At 34.0% G+C, this 17294-nt stretch overlaps 1 protein-coding gene across 4 annotated transcripts; it reads right to left on the bottom strand.

The window, feature by feature from the left end:
* Nucleotides 1–2644: 2644 nt before the first annotated feature.
* NUP155 (nucleoporin 155) lies at nucleotides 2645–15087 on the bottom strand. 4 transcript variants are annotated; one of them, XM_039036080.2, is made up of 15 exons: nucleotides 14698–15087; nucleotides 13984–14153; nucleotides 12253–12379; nucleotides 10884–11146; nucleotides 8884–10531; nucleotides 8568–8780; nucleotides 7864–8111; nucleotides 7351–7765; nucleotides 6818–7023; nucleotides 5476–5836; nucleotides 4642–4860; nucleotides 4158–4486; nucleotides 3585–3672; nucleotides 3040–3148; nucleotides 2645–2957 (listed from the first exon to the last, which is right to left on the bottom strand). In XM_039036080.2, the coding sequence occupies exons 1-14, from the start codon at nucleotides 14854–14856 to the stop codon at nucleotides 3059–3061; spliced, it is 4536 nt and encodes a 1511-aa protein (XP_038892008.2). In that variant the 5' UTR covers nucleotides 14857–15087; the 3' UTR covers nucleotides 2645–2957; nucleotides 3040–3058. The 4 variants fall into 4 exon arrangements, with proteins under 4 accessions (XP_038892008.2, XP_090171964.1, XP_090171963.1 ...); XM_090315838.1 differs by having other exon boundaries at nucleotides 10884–11133; nucleotides 14698–15084; XM_090315837.1 differs by lacking the exons at nucleotides 2645–2957; nucleotides 3040–3148 and adding an exon at nucleotides 3330–3392 and having other exon boundaries at nucleotides 14698–15086.
* Nucleotides 15088–17294: the final 2207 nt, after the last annotated feature.

Genomic DNA, 17294 nt, shown 5'->3' on the forward strand with positions numbered 1-17294 from the left:
AAAAAATAATAATAATAAAATAGGCTTCATGGGATAACTATTTGATTTTTTGTTTTATTAGAATTTAAACATATAAATACTACATTCATCCATGAATTTCTATGTTCTAATATCTAATCTTTACTAATGTTGTAAAAAACTAAGCCAAATTTTGAAAACTAAAACAACTAGTTTTTAAAGACTTGTTATTGTTTTTAAGATTTGAATAGGAGCTCAAGTATTTCTTTCAGAAATGTGAACAATAAATGAAAATTTTGGAGAAAACAAACAGAAAACTAAAAACGAAATCATTACCAGACAAGACCTTAAAAATTATTCTTGATTAGTTCTCAAAACTTAACTTGGTTAATAGAACATGGATAGCAAAACAAAAATATTAAGTGAAATGAGTATTCATAAATTTAAAGGTTGTTTGGCCCACAACTTCTTAAGTAGGTATAAACAACTCAACTTCAAAAATAAATATTATTTAAGTTCATACATTTATCGAGTAACTTTTTCTTACTATTTTTTTTGTACTTTTCATATTTATCGAGGAATCCTATATTTTCTTCTCACATTTATCGAATAATTTTATCTTTTACTTTTAATCTACTTTCCACAATTATTGAAAAACTTCATCTTATATCTTTACACCTTAAATACAAATTTATTAACTACAACATATTAACTCGCAGGTCAAGAGCTCCCGAAAAAAGCTTCAACTAATGAATGAAATAGAAAAGAGAAGTTGTGTACGAAATTCACGGGTTACTTTCGTTGGTTTGTTGTATACCAACCTAACTTCCACTTGGATGTATTTAATACACACAACTCTCTCCGTATTATCGTACTTGAAAGGATCAAGTCAGATTAGTGATTACTTTCATAACCATTTTAAGAAATGGAAAAAAAAAAAAAAAAAAAGGAATTAAGGTCATTTGATAGTTAATTTATTTTTTTTTAAAAAAAAATTAAGCCTATAAACACTAATTTTCACTTTTTTTACATTTTTTCACATTTTCACTTATTGATTTTTATGATTTGTTTCTATTAAGAAAATTTTCAAAATCAAAGCCAAATTTTGAAACTAAAATGAAGTAGTTTCAAAAAACTTGTTTTTTTTTTTAAATTGATTTGAGAATTAAAATATTTACCTACGAGATTTGAAAACTAGAGTAAAAAAATGGTAAGAAAACAAACATAATTTTTGAAAACTAAAAACAAAATTATTCCATACCAAAAATAAAAAATTTGTTTTGGTTTTTAAATTTGGCTAGGAAATTTAAGTGGTTAGTTAGAAAAATGCAAATAATAGCAAAGAAGTTGTAAAGAAAGAAAGAAAAACAAAACAAACATATATTTGTTTGATAGAGAATCCATATTATATTTTATGTTTTCATGTTGACTGAATTTGTTGTTTTATATTTTCAAATTCACTAAATTCAACAATTATATATTTAATAGACAATCTGAAACAGTACAAATTCTGAAAAATATTTTTACGTTTTCATTGTATCTAAATTATGAATTTTGGATTTTAAAAGGTAGAATTATATTAAATAAAGATAAAAACACTTAGAAGCACAGTATGTTACATAAACTCAATTCATTTTTCAAAAAGTAAAATTTGTATTATGTCATGTATTATAAATTATATAATATTACAAAGTAATAATTATAAAAAAAAATTAGCACAAAAAGATGTTTATAGATGAATTAATAATAGTTCACTACCAACTAATATTTTGTGCATAATTACAAGTTTTATTATTTATAAATATAATATCAATCACATTTTAAACAATTATTTAAATTAAAATTCAATTTTTTAATCTAATACCAAATATATATCTGAATATATAAAATACAACTTTGATTTAATCCTTTATTTTCAAATTTTTCTAAATTTCTAAAGAAAAACATACCGCTTGGTAAATGGTGATTCCAACAAAGTCTTGATTAGAGATGAATAACTTAACCCACTAAAAATCATATCAATGGGTTCTTCCCTTAGCATACAAAATTATAAACTTATTACTACATATAAAGTGTAAGTCATATGTTCCAAGGCCTCCTCTCTTCATAACTCCTCAAAAGAAAAAGACAAATATAAATTTATACTCCTAAATTTTGAGAGTTGTATCAATTTAAACTCTAAACTAAACTAAGAATTGTATCAATTTGAGCCCTAAACTTTAGAACTTGTATCAATTTTAACCCTAAACTTAGGGAGTTATATCAATTTAAACTCCCAAACGAATAATTGTATCCGTTTAGACCTTAAACTTTTATAAGTATATCAATTTAAACTTTGAAATTTCATAATTATATCGACTTAAACCTTCATTATATTCAGGATTTAAATCGATATAATTGTTAATTTAGGGTTTAAATTAATACAGCATCCAAAGTTCAAAGATATAAATTGATATATGCTCAAAAAGAAATATTAAAATCCCATTTCATAACTATTTAAGATTGCAAAATAGAACACTGATGATCTAAGATCACAACAATATGATCGATAAGTTACGAGACTAAGCATATGCCCTCTTGAGGTTATAAGGTCAAATCCTACTCTCATACAAGTTATTAAACTCAAAAAATAAAAAATAAAATACAAAATGAAGCAATATAATCAATTACTCTGTAAGAGGATCAGTTCTACTCAAATCTGAACTATTTTTCCATTAAGAATTTTGAAATATTAACCAAAAAAACACACCATAAGCTCTTTAAGAAAATCACAGGTCATGGAACAATCAAATAAACTGGACATGGAAATTTACCATCAACCAATCAAACTAAGAAAATCTAGATAAATAAAATTACATCGACCAACTCGTTGCAATACCCCACGGCCAGGCTGTTCGTCCGGATTATTAGCACAACTCTCACAGCCAAAGCAGAATCCTAAACTTCTCGAGAGTGTTCATTGCAGTTATTCTACTGAAATGCATTTCCAGGCACTTAAACTGGTGCAAAGTTGCAAACACAAACATGATAAATAGGAATGACAATAACTACGGATGTCTCAATCAAATATTTACCCCCTACCAAGGCATTACGAAGGCTGTCATTTTCCAGCAGGATGTGCAGCAACCGTGACACCGTCAACAGTCAAAATTGACTTGCCTCGTTGATGTCCGGGCCAGTTACCTGTGTACTAAAGTAACACAAAAGATATCTCCAAGTAAAGCAGTGATGAGGTCCATAATTAAGAAACTGGCATAATACAGCGTTAATTCTTCATTTATTATACATAGTTCTTAGGAAATAAAATGCGTTGAAGCCATTTACCTGTAAATACATTACTACGTCTCATTATCCCAACCCCATGGAGCAAGTGAACCAAACTGACAAGATTACGATAGCTTTACATGCATCAACATGCCAACACAAGTAGGTATCTATTATCCAACATTACACTGCATCATTAACTACCTTCTGATAATATTACATTGCGGGTTACAGAAGCCACTTCAGCTTTGAAAAATCTACCTTTGTATCTTGAAAGAATCAATTGAGACCTCAAACATTTGGTACAACAGAAATTATAGAACAAAGATAAATCAAAATTGACTAAAAGAAAAGGAACTAACTAGTGACTCTTCAAGCTCCTTAAAGCCTCGATAGACAGCCTCAGTTTGGTTTTGTGGAAGGGCTAACCTACGAACCTCAGTCATATATCTGTTACAAAAGTTCCAGAGGTAAGGTTAACACTGTCACAACTTGAATATTTTCCTTATGAAAATGTTGACACATCAATTTAGATCAGTTAAATATCTCCTAGTAAATCGTTTGTTGTCTCTTGTATTTGGCCCTAGGGGTGAAACCTCCCAAAGAGTTATTGGGGTGGACCGCACACGTAATGGGCCGGCACCTCAATGATCAAAATACTAATAATAATAACTTTTATATGGGCTCTTTTGGTATATCCTTGGATATTTCATTTGATCAATGAAATTGTTTCTGGTCCAAATAATAATAATAATAATAATAAAGTAATTTAAATCTTCAAAGTAAATCAATTACTTGTCATTTGTCGTGGTATGTATGACCACAACTTAAAGTGGAGTATTGCTAAGCAAAACTCAAATAAGAAATTTGACTAGATTCAATATATCAAACAACAAGGTGAGTATCAACAGGCAAAGGAAAATCATGAAATTGACCTGTTAGCAGCGCTGGCTATCTTGTCCCGAACCCCTTGGTTGAAAATAGCTACTTGATCCAAAGAGTATTTTCCCGCAAGAACTAGAGATGCTGAAGTTGCACTTCTACCCACAGTCTGTGAAGATATTGACATAGCCCACTCATGGAGTACCACTAACACAGATTGGAGGAGGCGTAACCTGAGTTTGGGTGATGGCAGAATTGCACCATTCAACAACAATTGATCATAAGCATTCAATACTGGCTCAGTTGCACCCTTGCAAACAGAAATAAGGGCTCTTGCAACATCATCGTTCCCAATAGATTCAACACCTGATTCTGATCTCTCCTGTACAAAGACGAATATTACAAGAAAGAGCTGATACTATAGCTATAACAATAACATCATGAATTGAAAAGAATAACACTTTCATTCAATTATTTATAATCAATCATCACAAAATATCATCAAACATGTCTTTACTTCAACGAACACAACCATACCAATGCAGCCTTCTCAAGGTGAAGACAAAGAGACTCCAAAGGTATTCCAGCTCCATCGCCAGGGTAAATGTGGACACCAACCCTTTTTAGTACTGAACAAGCTTCAGCAATGCCACCCGTAGAAAGAGCTTGGTCAATTAATCGAGCCCAAGTTTCTCTGACAATACTAGTATTGCCATCAGAAGAATAGTTTGCAAAGTACAGCATTTCCAAACATATCTGAAAACCACAAGCAAAAGAATCCATCATCAAACAGAATAAAGAACAATTTAACGTAGGAATCCACAAACTGTTCCCGAACTTGATTTTAGATCAATTCTAAAAGTTACCCAACATTTTTTTTAATGAAACAAAACGTTCCAACACTTAGAAGTCTTGGTCTCATGCTTCATTATTCCTTCATTTCCTTGAATCACAAATACTCGTTATAAAATTACATGCTTCCAAACAAGTACGATCTTTCATAAATACAGATGTAAGCAATCGGAGTGACACATTAATAGTAATAAGTTTAAAACTTGAAATCTGTGGTGATTGCTGGATTCTTGAGGGGTTTTCAATATTACTTCTACATGCCATAAACGCCTAACTGGATTCTCTCATTCTACTGGCCCATGGCACTTCCAATTGACATCAACAAGTTTCTGTTTATAAACTTGACATTCAATGTCAACCCATCAAACACTCAAGCTTCCTAAACTCAGTCCAGAAAGCTTACCCAAAAGTTAACCAGTGTGGGTGTAAAAGAATTCACAACGTAACCAACTTAAGAATAAAGAAAGAGAGACAGAATATCAAATCCTCAAATTCAATGAGGTAAAAAGAAAAGGTTACCTCCCATAGCTCAAATGGAACAGCATATTCATTATATAGCTGAGTTATAGTCTTTAACTCCAATGAGAGCTCTTTAGCCTTTTGCCGAGCCGTATTTGCAATACTGGAATTGGCAGCCAAATCATTATTATCTGGGATCATTTCATTTTGGACTGAATCAGATGTACTTGCCACGGATTCTATTCTTGAAGCTAAAGCCTCAAGCTCCTCCTTAATTTTCATCTGGAAACGAAGAACAGCAAGTTTCCCTTCAAGCTGTTCAAGCAATCCATTGTCTAAGGTATCAGGGGTAGAACCTGCCAACCCCTTGCTACTGTTAGCATTCTTTGCTTGTAAAACTGCATTGCTCAAGTATTGGCACCTGAAGACAACAAGTCACATGGAAGAAAAAAAAAAGTACATAACCGAAATTTCTCCAAGAAAAAAAAAGTTCATGCCAAAACAATGGTTTCAAGGAATCTCAATTGGACAAGAACTAAAACCAAAAGCTAACTTGGAATTTTAGCTGTCTAACAAAAGCTTTAGAGCTCGGAATGACATAAACCAACCACAACCAACCACATATTTTACACGATATGCACAACTACATAATAAGATCATCTTTATTTACTTTTCTCGTTTGAAAAGGAAGCATGACCTTTCATTTATATAGTTAAATAGCTACAAGCAGAGTGTGGGTAATGGGAAAAAAACAAAACAAAGTACAGCAGCCATCCCCTTTCTTCTCTATACTTTATAACCTTTTTTTTTCTGAAAAGGATATTTTAAATTTTTAGAAGAGAAATAGATTTTGATTGATAAATCAAATATTTCAAAAAAGGTTACAAACTATAAATTTCACACAACGTTGTTTGAATGAAATTAGGAGGGTGTAAATTGTTAAACTTACGAAAGTTAGGGTTTAAATCGTTACAATCCTCAAAATTTAGAGGTGTAAATTGATATTTCCCCTTTTTTCCAGTTCATGTGGGTTTGGTGTGATGACTCAAACCTCTGACCTTGATATCTTAACCAGTTCAGCTATGCATAAATTGCTAGCTTTTATCAAAAACTTCCCCACCATAGCCTTAATTGCATTTATCCACAGAACTACATTTTAAACCTTCGACAACATCATAGTTGTTCAGTACTATCTTTTTCCAAACCGTAAACAAACCCCAACATTCAGAATTGTTTCATCAATTCTATCACTATAAGCCTATATCAATAAATACTCTCTATTTCTAAACCATATTTATTGCCAATGCAACATGTTTACATGGAACGATGGCTCTTACTGAGCATCTAAATAGACGTATATTGGTAACGGTTATTCAAAAGAAATACATGTTGGAATTTATACCTCTGCTCCAAAGTAAGAACATCCCCAGGATCAGATGAGCGTCTACCAGCTAGTCTTAGCAGCACATGAGCAGCAAGCAAATGTTGCCGCTTCATAACATAATATCGAGCTAAAAGATCAAAAAATTTGGCTTCATTTGTTGCACCAACTGCTCCCGACTGACCAATTGGAGAAGCCCCAGCTGTTAGAGCTGAGACAGCTCGAACCTATACCATGTAATAAAAATGTGAAAACTATGTCAAACCAATATATATTCTAGAAAAGAAAATTGCAAAGTTAATAATGTTTCAAATCTGTAACATTTCATAGCCAAGAAACTGGAGTGTAATAGTCAGTTCTAAGTTGATAAGCAATTTTGAACTTGTGGGCTTTGCCCTTGCTATTAAATGTTTATTTCCACTTCTACCATATCATGGATAATAATGAAAATTTCAGCATCTTGATCGGACAGGTAACATGAAGTACATTATATAATCTCAACCATCAATATCACATACAAATGGAAGCTAATAACATGAGTAGAAAAATTAAACCTCTTGTATGGGATGCCGCCCAGCATTTTGTAGGAACGGTACCAAATCTGGTCCTCCATATTCTAACAATTCATTGTCAAGCCCCAAATCAATCATAGACCGATACAAGTAATCATGGAAAAGTTTATCTGGTGATTGAACTCCAAGCTGCACAATCTGGCATATATATTTACTACGTGTTGCCATATCAGGAATGGACCTTAAAGCAGCAGGCTTCATAGGAGACCCAAATTCTTTCAGTGAGACATCACCTTTTAGTGAACGTAAAGCACTTATAATTATTTCATAGCACTGTTCACGCTCGGAAAGTGCACGTTCTCGAGCAGCCAAATCAGTTTGATCATTAAAAGCATTACCTCCAGGGTCAAGAGCCTGGGCTTTCTGCAGAGGCAAACGAACCACCGCTTCATAGAATCTGGAATGGCCACTCATATTAAGTATTGCACCAAATTAATAAAATATTGCCCAGAAAACTCATATCAGCATTAGCAATAAACCTAAAAATAAACTGACCTTAAATCCTCAAAACGTTTGCATACAGTTCGTAAATCTGCAGACTCTGGAATTTTACTCAAACAATTGAAGGCTTCCCTAGCAAGATTCTCTTTCTCCATCGGGTCAAGAGTCACAGCAGCCCTCTCCAGACATTCCACCGCTAAGAAAAATTTATAATCAGACTCTTTAAAGTAGCTTGGGCAGCCTTCCCTTAATCTCCCACTAATGTCATCTACAGTTCCCCTGCCATCAGGACCAGTATAGTACTGGCAAAGATAAAGACGTCAATTCAAGGAATTTGGTCTGAAGTTAGATATAGGTAATGAAAACCCTTTTTTATCTTAAAATACTGCCTACATTAATAGGAATGGTTATGTGGGAGGCATACAAAAAACAGAAGCCAGCACGAAACAGAGGAGCCTCCAAAAGATGATCACACCCAAAAATAAGAAGGAAATTCAATATAATAACATTTTTTTAAAAAAAAAAAAAAAAAAATTGAAGCAATAGCCCAGAAGAGGGAATAAAATGAGCAGGAAAATGATATTTATGCTGTGTTTGTTCTACAGCTTGTCGCCTTCCTGTACTCCTAAAATGAGCTTCAAAGGAAGGAGCCTCCAGAATTCTTGTTTCTTTATTAAAAAGTTAAAAACCATATAAACAAGAGGAACATGAAATTTATGCTGGTAACTTATGCATGCTAAATTAACAAAGCCACTCACCTGCATTAGAGCAGATATAAGTCTCGTAGCAAGATTATCACCCTCTGCTGAACAAACAAGCTGATTAAAAGTCAATTGAGCTATTGCCTGCCTAAAACTATCATCCAAGCCCTGAACCAAGCGTGTTAAGTGGTGTTGAGAAAGAAGCTGAAGCAAAAACAAAGCTTCAGCAGATCTAAGCAGCAGTTGCCTAATACATTCCATTGCCCTAACCTGCAGTATAACAAGCATAAAATGATAAGAAAATAAATAATGAAGTAAAAGCATATCCTAGGGAGAAAAGGTATCAATATCCGTTGCTGCAAATTTAAACTACCTCCATGGCCGCCAACTCAGCAGGACTGTAAGGTAATCTCTGCCTTTTATTAGAAGCTCCAGTCCCAGCAGATTCCATGTTTCTTGTGTATGTACCAAAAATGCTTTTCACCATATTCCGATCACTAGAAACAAGATCTGAACCACTACCATAAAGAATAGAACCTGTAACATCTCCCAAACCAGCTACACAACCATAAAGACCTCTTCTCTGGTTCCTTCTTGACCTTAGGAACTTTTCAAGAGCGCGGAGCTTGTGCTCAAGGATTTGCATCGCTCCTACAGAAAGCCTACATACAACTAATCCGTTGTGTGAAGTAGTTGTAGAATCTGAGATACCTTTAACAACCATGACAGGAAGTTCCCATAGTGGAAAAAGCAGTCTTGATGAACATAAGCAGAGCCCTTCATGTGCACCTGAAAATACTGGCACAGCATCCTGAGTAACCTGACCCATGCTAAACCCACCAGCAGCAGTTCTTGTGTCTGACAAGGCAGTATGGCCTCCAAGTTGAGGCATCCCAACAATTCTAGGATCCTCGAAAGCTTCACCTGCCTTGTCTGCAACAACATTGGTTATGAGACTTTCACAGTGGACAATCCTTGAAGCCAACATTAGACACATGGCAGCTGCTTCACCAGCTCCAAACCTTTTGAAGAAGTCTTCCAAAATTGATCTTGGTGAATTAGACTCAAACAACCTTCTCAAAATATCCACGGGTCTGTTGAAAGCTATATCCATCATGCCCATGGTACTGAATACAACAAGTCTCCTCCTAGGTAATATGTGTTGGGTAGATAGGTCTCCTCTTGCCCACAGTTTTCCAACTGCTTTTTCACCATGCCCATCTGGGAAATCTGACACCCCAAACTCAATCTGTGAATATAAAGACTGCATAGTGGCTGCAGCATCTGGTAAGGGTAAAACATCTGCTACAAAAAGCATTCGACCTTCAACAGGAAGAGAAGAAACAATTTCCCTTAAAGCAAAAGAAGTCCTTGCATTTAAGGCTGAAGTACCAGACATCGAAGATTGTGCTACTGGATCCTTGCTCACAAGGAGAAGTGAAGATATAGTTGGTGGTGAAGAATCGGAGAGGACTAGAGTCCCAGCAGAGTAAAATGCTGTCTCAACCTTCGGCAACAGCTCTTCATTTTGAGGTCTACCAGAGACAGAGTTGGCACCAAATGTAAGTCCTCCGCCAACACCTAGGGGAGGAGAAGGCCTTGTAGCCACAACTTTTAAACAACTTGGCGTCTGATGGCTGGAATTATATGCACCCAAGTTCCCATTTGATGGTGAAGTGGTTAAATACATCCTTCTACCATCTGATAAAACCGCTAGAAGGTGTAATGACTTTGATTCAAGTGTAGATAAGAGTGATATGCAGACAATAGATGGCATTGTTGATCGACTCATAGCTCTAGGTCCTTTTGACTGTCTACTTCCATAAGATCCATTTCTCTGATTGATCAAATTTCTTTCTTCTGCTACTTTCTTAAGCGGTCCATCACCATTGGATCCCAACACAAATACTTGAACTTTCATTTCCTCAGTTCTTGTATATAAAATGCATCTTTCACAATCATAGATCATTTCAACAATGGGATCAACAGCTCCAAACTTGAATACATTCGGCACAACCCATCTGAAAGATACCAGGTGCTTTTAGGTTAGTGTAGAAACCTAGAAAATACAGGTACCACAAAAGTAAAATGCTGTGAGCACATTCATCACAGAGTAAACTTAATCAGATGAACACAGCAATACTTGGTCAGCTGGAGCAATTCCTATGGGTAAAAATCACCCGTTCCAAATAAGAATGCAATGGAAAGAGAGATTGAGTGTCCAAGTATACAAATTTTGTAAATAAACAAATTTTAAAAATTAAAATTATTACTTCATATCATTAACAAACCAGCATACACAAATATAAAACCGTCAAAAAGGAGACTACATCCAACAGTTATAACTTTTATGAATTTAATTCCACTGGATACCTTGATATCACACTTCCTAAACCAGAAGTAAGGCAAATTTTACGACATCGCTTTTGCCAACCAGAACCAGATGTGTAATGAAGCTCATAAATGTTGCCATCACGTCCAGCCAAAAAAATTCGTCCTTTGTCAGTGCAAGTGATGCAAGTCATAGTGACTCCATCTGACGCAATAGTATACTCTGGCAAAGGCTGGAGTGAAATCTCTGCATATGGATCCATACCATCAGCACCACCAGAAGAGCATACTCCTACAAGAATCAACTGGTAACAAAAAGATGCTGAGAAGAAACAAAGAAACTATTGACAAAAGACAAATCTAGGGAGGAATTAAAGCTGTAAAATACGATATGGAAAAAGAAACTTTAAAACATAGTTAAACCTAAACCTAAACCTAAACTGCGCTAGTATTTTAACCCATGTAAAAGAGTCTTAAAAAAAGTAGTACAAAATGTCTTTAAAATTTGAAGAACAATTCAACATCTTTCTCAACACACCAAATTGTAAATGATCATTTTAAACACCACAACCTTTATCTTTCCCCTGCTAATGGAGGTCTTGGCATCAATTACAAATAGAAACGTGCACATTTTCTCTAAAAAGATATGGGACCTTCTCTAGGCAAGAGTGGCATAAAGTTCTAGCCAGCAAAAATATTAAGTATCAGTTCTGTTCGTTTAAAAGCAAAAGTTGGATCCTTGAGTGGAAGAAATTTGAAGCTTCCCTTGCGTGCGCCTAGTAGAGCCAGTAGCATTAACTTTTGAAAGAAGCCTTGGAAATTGATCGATGAATGACCTTTCTCAAGCATTTTGTTTCCTAAACTGTAAAATGTAATGCCTTACATTAAAAAAAGTCTAAACAGGGCTGGGATGACTTAGGAAGAAGTTGAGCCTCCTTGTTAGAAAGAATGTTCTAACCAAGAGGCCCCGACCTCCAAGTGGCCTAACTTATGCAGAAACCAAACCAAATCAACAGAGTAACCCTAGGTACTAAAGCTTCCAGAGTTCTGGTGTGTTTTCTTGAGAATTTTTTGTTTTTTTGTACAACAACTACGGGAATGGCGGATCGAACCTTTGACTTCTAGGGAGAAAGGTTTCATCTCTCATGTCAAGTATCATTGAGCTAAATGCTACCTTGGACATGAACCTTATCAAAGTATTCGAAACCAGAAAAGTCGCCAAAAAGTTAAACTCTTTTTCTGGACGGAAGCTATGGTTATGTCAACACAACCAAGAATATCCAGAGAAAACATCCTATGCGCTAGTTTTTTTTTAAAATAATTTTGCATTTTGCATGATCAATCAATTTAGACCAGTCTAAACGATAAAAGTAACAGGTAAAGTACAAAAGCAGCGTTGGAAAACTATTACCTCTGCTGGTGTAGCTAGAATTAAAAGATACTGTATTGCCTCAACAAAAACACCAGGCTTGGATTTGGTGAGGCCAACGGCACAGATGGCTTGCTCCTCCACATTAAACTCAGGACATTGACCATCCCTGACCAACACGAAGTGGTAAAGTAATAAAAAACACCATAAGTTGACAAGGTCGCTATACTTCAATGAAAAGTACTCAATAAACACCTAACAGTCCACTCCCAACTTGTAAATTATATATTTCTGTTGTTTACTAAATGAAATACACATTTCTTAGTTTGCAATTAGTGGAGTGAAATCAAGAAAACTCTTATTAGCACTTGTTTAACATGTGAACAGCTTCCTGATACGCTTGTTATAGGACTATTGCTACAGTTTAAGAGAAATTAGTAGTAGCAGTACAAGTGCTACTAATACAACACTGACGCACAAATGCTTGAAGCAAGGCATCTTCTTGAGAACTGCACCTCAAAAGACTTGTAAAGACTCTGTCCCTCTCTGTTTAGAAATCCTTAAAAATTTTCCTAGTTTGTCCCATCTATCTAACTCATGATACTTCGTGAGAAAGGTAGGATAGTTATGAAGCTTCCAATTCGTGTTATCTTGGTCAAACTGATCAGAGTTCGAACTACTAGAGTATTCAAATTTCAAAGGTTTTTTCTTCATATCCATGAGTCTGGACTAGTTTGTGTACATCACAACTAATCTCATAGAAAAACCATATGACCCAACTACATTTGGTCCTCGAGGAAACTGTTGAGATTTCATATCCTAAATAGGTGACTATCATAGCCTAAACTCATTTTCCTTAAACCTTGTACTAAGAAATATTACGAATGTTATTAAGGTATTAATAGAGGCATGGTTAGAAATTGTTTAATATGAAACAAATAGTAGCATGGTTGTAATTGTGATATTTCAAGTGAAATCCCACTTATATAGTCTTCCTCGAGACCTTTCCCACTCTCACACTCACAACAATCTAACAATAATCCAAATCCCCAAATTACCTCTATTATTATTATTATTATTATTATTTATTATAGGAAACAAACAAGTATATTCATCAAAAAAGAAAGGACAGCCTAAGGGCAAGGGGTTGAGGGACCCCTCCCCGGAAGACTAATATAAAAGGGTCTTCTAATGGTTAAAAATCATCAAGAAGCTGTAATTACGAAAGAATTTGGTGTAATTAGTGCACCAAATTAACCTTAGGTACTAATAACCTTGGTGTGATAATTTATTAATAATAACCACTGCACCGCATTAATATCCTAAAAACATCCCCAATGCTTACCTATTAATGCTCCAACACAAACCTTAGGTTGCTAGGTGACTAACGGGTCCATGGGTTGGTTTGAGTTGGATTGAATGATACTTTAAATTGGTTGTTCCTGTTCCAATTTCCAGTTTATCCAAGCAAATTAACCTTTTCACAACTTTTTTTCACTTTATTATGAAGAAGAATATCAACTTTCCTACCTCAAAACACATAGCTCTTTAAAATATTTAACTAAGAAGGTTTCAACACTTCAAATAATTGATTCTCTGGATGAAAAGAAATTGACGAAACACTGATTCCAAAATCATCACAGTTACATACGCTAAATGTTAACAATTATGAACAAGAAGATATCCAAGTGCAACAGACAATATTGTGGATCACAATTACATCTCAAAATACAAATTAATAATGGCATTATCATGTGGCCAAACTGTACTCACCGCTTGTCCAATCGCCAAAGAAATAAAGAATTATCAACAGATGCCCAAGCTCTTCGTATTTCTGGAAATATTCCACATAAGGCAGTTCCTTCCCCACCAGCGGCATTATATCTTTCTATAAGCACTGGAGGCAACTCCCAAGTATCCACCACTTCCACAAGAGGAGGCCACTATAAAAGAAGTAATGAACTTAATAGCATGCTTAAACACAAATTTTCAATTCAAACATGTGTGCAATGTTCTACTTTGCCAAACCATTCAGCTGATGATGATATACAACCCGACAAGACTACTTGTAGATGATGCAATGTTAATATTCTTGAAAGTATCAAAATTTAAATAATAATAATGAAACCAAATAAATATATATTTAAAAAACACCATATAAAACATATAACAAAATTTGCGAAGTTTTAATCAATGTAAAGCCAAATTCATGTAGAACTTGCTAAAGACTTCCATAAAGAAAAATGACAATTTGTCTAAAACTAGTTTTGACGCAAAACAGAAGAACCTCACAAATATCACGTGACCGAGAAGAAAACTAGCTACTAATTTAAAAAAACAGAATATTATTTACCAAAATCATAAACCTCGAACTTCAATTTAAATTTTCAAAACAACCCATCATAAACCAACATTCGTAAATGCATTAATGGATAAAAAAAATAAAAAAATGAAAAAATGAAAAAAAACCCAAACATCAACAATTACCTCTCTGGGATGGGTTGTATACGGATCGGTAGCGTATCTGGAAGCTTCCAGCGCTTCCTCCAGATCAAGTTGAGTGGCAACTTCTCTGGAAATGCGGTCGCTGATGACAACACCAGCATTGGTGACATCGCGCAGCACGACATCCTCGTCCAATGCCATCTGGTGTGGAACCCTAAAACAAAAATTGGGAAGCGGAATTGGGAGCAGAAATCCTCTGGGGTTGGAGGGTAAACGGAGTAGGGATTTTGAATCAATGTAGTATAGAAGTATATTCTTTGGTTTCTTCTGTACAGCTAAACGTTTGGGAATCAAGAGAGACGGACAGGAAAGTTGAGTAGGACAAGAGCTTGGGAGTGTTTGAGCGCTTGAGGTAGGGTTTTTGAGCGGGTTCGCAGTGGCGGGGAAGTGAGGTTAATTTAATTGGGACCCTCCTGAACCCGGTTTAGACCGTCAGTCGAACCGGATTAAAATACAATACAATTCTACAACGCTGTTCTTTGTGAGTTTGTGTATGCCGGTTCGTAATTGTTTTATGGGTTGAACAATGTAAGAATTGCACGGTGGACCCTTTGTTGGGACCAAATTAAAATTAACTCCAAACTTTAAAACAAATGAATTTTGGTCATTACAAAAATTATCATTTTAATTCTAGATGCATTTCTTATTTCTTCTTTGTTTTGCAACTACTCAATTTGAAAAAAAAAATCTCTACTTTTTTTTGTGTTTGTCGTATTCTTCTCTTGTGCATTCTTCTTCTTCTGTTTCTTCTTTTGCTTCTTCTTTTTCTATTTTTTCCCGTGTTTTTCTTCTTTTTCTTATGCGTTTTTCTTCTTTTTCATTTTGTAGTTTTTTCTCTCCCTTCTTCGTTCTGCAGTTTTTTTTTTTTTTTTTTTTGCGAAGAAAAAAAGTTGCAGTTGTGTCTGATGAGAAACTAGAGGATGAAGTTATAAACTAGATCGAGAAGCGAGGAGAATAATCCCCAAAAAGGAAAAAAAACCGAAGAAAAAAATTTGCAGTTGTGTCTATTGGGGAACTAAAGGAAGGAGCGAGAATTGAGAGTGAGAATGGAGATGAAGAATATGAACAGATAAAAAAATCGAAGAAAAAATTGCAATTGTGTCTAATAAGGAACTAGAGAAATGAGCGAGAAGCGAGAGGAATAATCCAAATAGAGGAAAAAACAAAGAAAGAAATTGTAGTTGTGTCTGATGAGGAACTAGAGGAAGGAGATTGAATCGGGAGCAAGAAACTATGGTGAGAGAAAAGTCCTTGCGTGCGTTTTGAGATCAAATGGGTACTTTTACATGTCGTTGGCGTAGTAAAATGCCATTTTTCATTCGTTTTTTAACCTTAAACCAATTTTTAGGCCATTGAAAAGGGGTCATTCGTACGAAAATCCCAACAACAATGAACATGTGATTTTTTTTTTTTTTTTTTTTTGCAAATTACCTTTCTAGTCCATAAGTTTTGAATAATAAATGTATTTGGTCCCTAAGTTTTCAAAACATATGTTTTTAGCCATTAAGATTCCTAGAAAATGTATATTTGGTCATTCAACTTTGAAAATGTTACTTCTTAATCTCTGAGTTTTTTAAAACATGTTTAAAAGGTCTATGGAAGTAGTTTTTTTATTTTTTTTATAAAAAAAAACACAATTTTCTAATTTAAAGTAGGTTAATATATCATTTTGGTCTCTATATTTTGGAGTTTGTTCAACTTTAGTTCCTATATTTTTCAAATGTCCAATTTTAGTCCACATACTTTTAATAAATCTCAAATTTAGTTCCTACTTCTAGTTTATTTTAGATTTTTCATTACTTTTTATTTTTATTTGTATTTTCATTATAAATTTTGAAACGTATTCACATATTATGTTTCTTTACATGAAAATTATTGTCATTGTTTAATCAATTTCGATAAAAATTAACTTTGAGAGACTAAATTTAAGATTTACTGAAAGCACAATGACTAAAATGGGACATTATAAAGTGCAGTAACTAAAACTGAACAAATTACAAAGTAGATGAACCAAAACGGTATTTCGATCTTTAACATAATATTTAAGAAAAAATATTGCAAGGACTTTTTATACCCATTTTAGAAAACTCGTGGACTAAAAAGATAGCTTTTGAAATTTTAGGGATCAAATGAATCTATTCTAAAAAAGCTCGAGCACTAAAAAAATATATTTTGAAAACTTGGAGACTAAACACACGTGTTCTTCAAAACTCTCCGACTAAAATGGCAATCTTTCTTCCATATATATATATATATATATATATCTCCTTTTTAATCCTCAAAGAATATGGGCATTTGATTCTTTGAGTTTTTTAATATATTTTTACGATTCATTCACCCTACACTTTACCAAAGAAAAGAAGAACTTTTTTAGTTCTAAGTTTATAATAATGTGTGTTTGATATCTTTTTTAGTCCACTAAATTTTTAAGGATACGATTAAAAGTTTCAAAGTAATTTTAAACTTGTTATTATTTAAAAAATTGTATGAAAAATAACCATTTAAGAGTTTGAAGGATTGTATTAGCAACAACGGAAGCAACAAGGATCATTAAGCACTCTAATTCATTAATTTTGGCA

This window comes from Benincasa hispida, chromosome 7 (genome assembly GCF_027475165.1).
Source record: "Benincasa hispida cultivar pf3 chromosome 7, pf3_genome.v1.1, whole genome shotgun sequence".
Taxonomy (NCBI): Eukaryota; Viridiplantae; Streptophyta; class Magnoliopsida; order Cucurbitales; family Cucurbitaceae; genus Benincasa; species Benincasa hispida.

Coding starts and splice junctions, on each gene's coding strand:
- NUP155 (XM_039036080.2), bottom strand. CDS start 14,856: ATGGCATTGGACGAGGATGTCGTGCTGCGCGATGTCACCAATGCTGGT. Junction 7,024..7,350: donor GGCGGCATCCCATACAAGAG/GTTTAATTTTTC, acceptor TACATGGTATAG/GTTCGAGCTGTCTCAGCTCT. Junction 3,673..4,157: donor ATAGCCAGCGCTGCTAACAG/GTCAATTTCATG, acceptor CTTTTGTAACAG/ATATATGACTGAGGTTCGTA.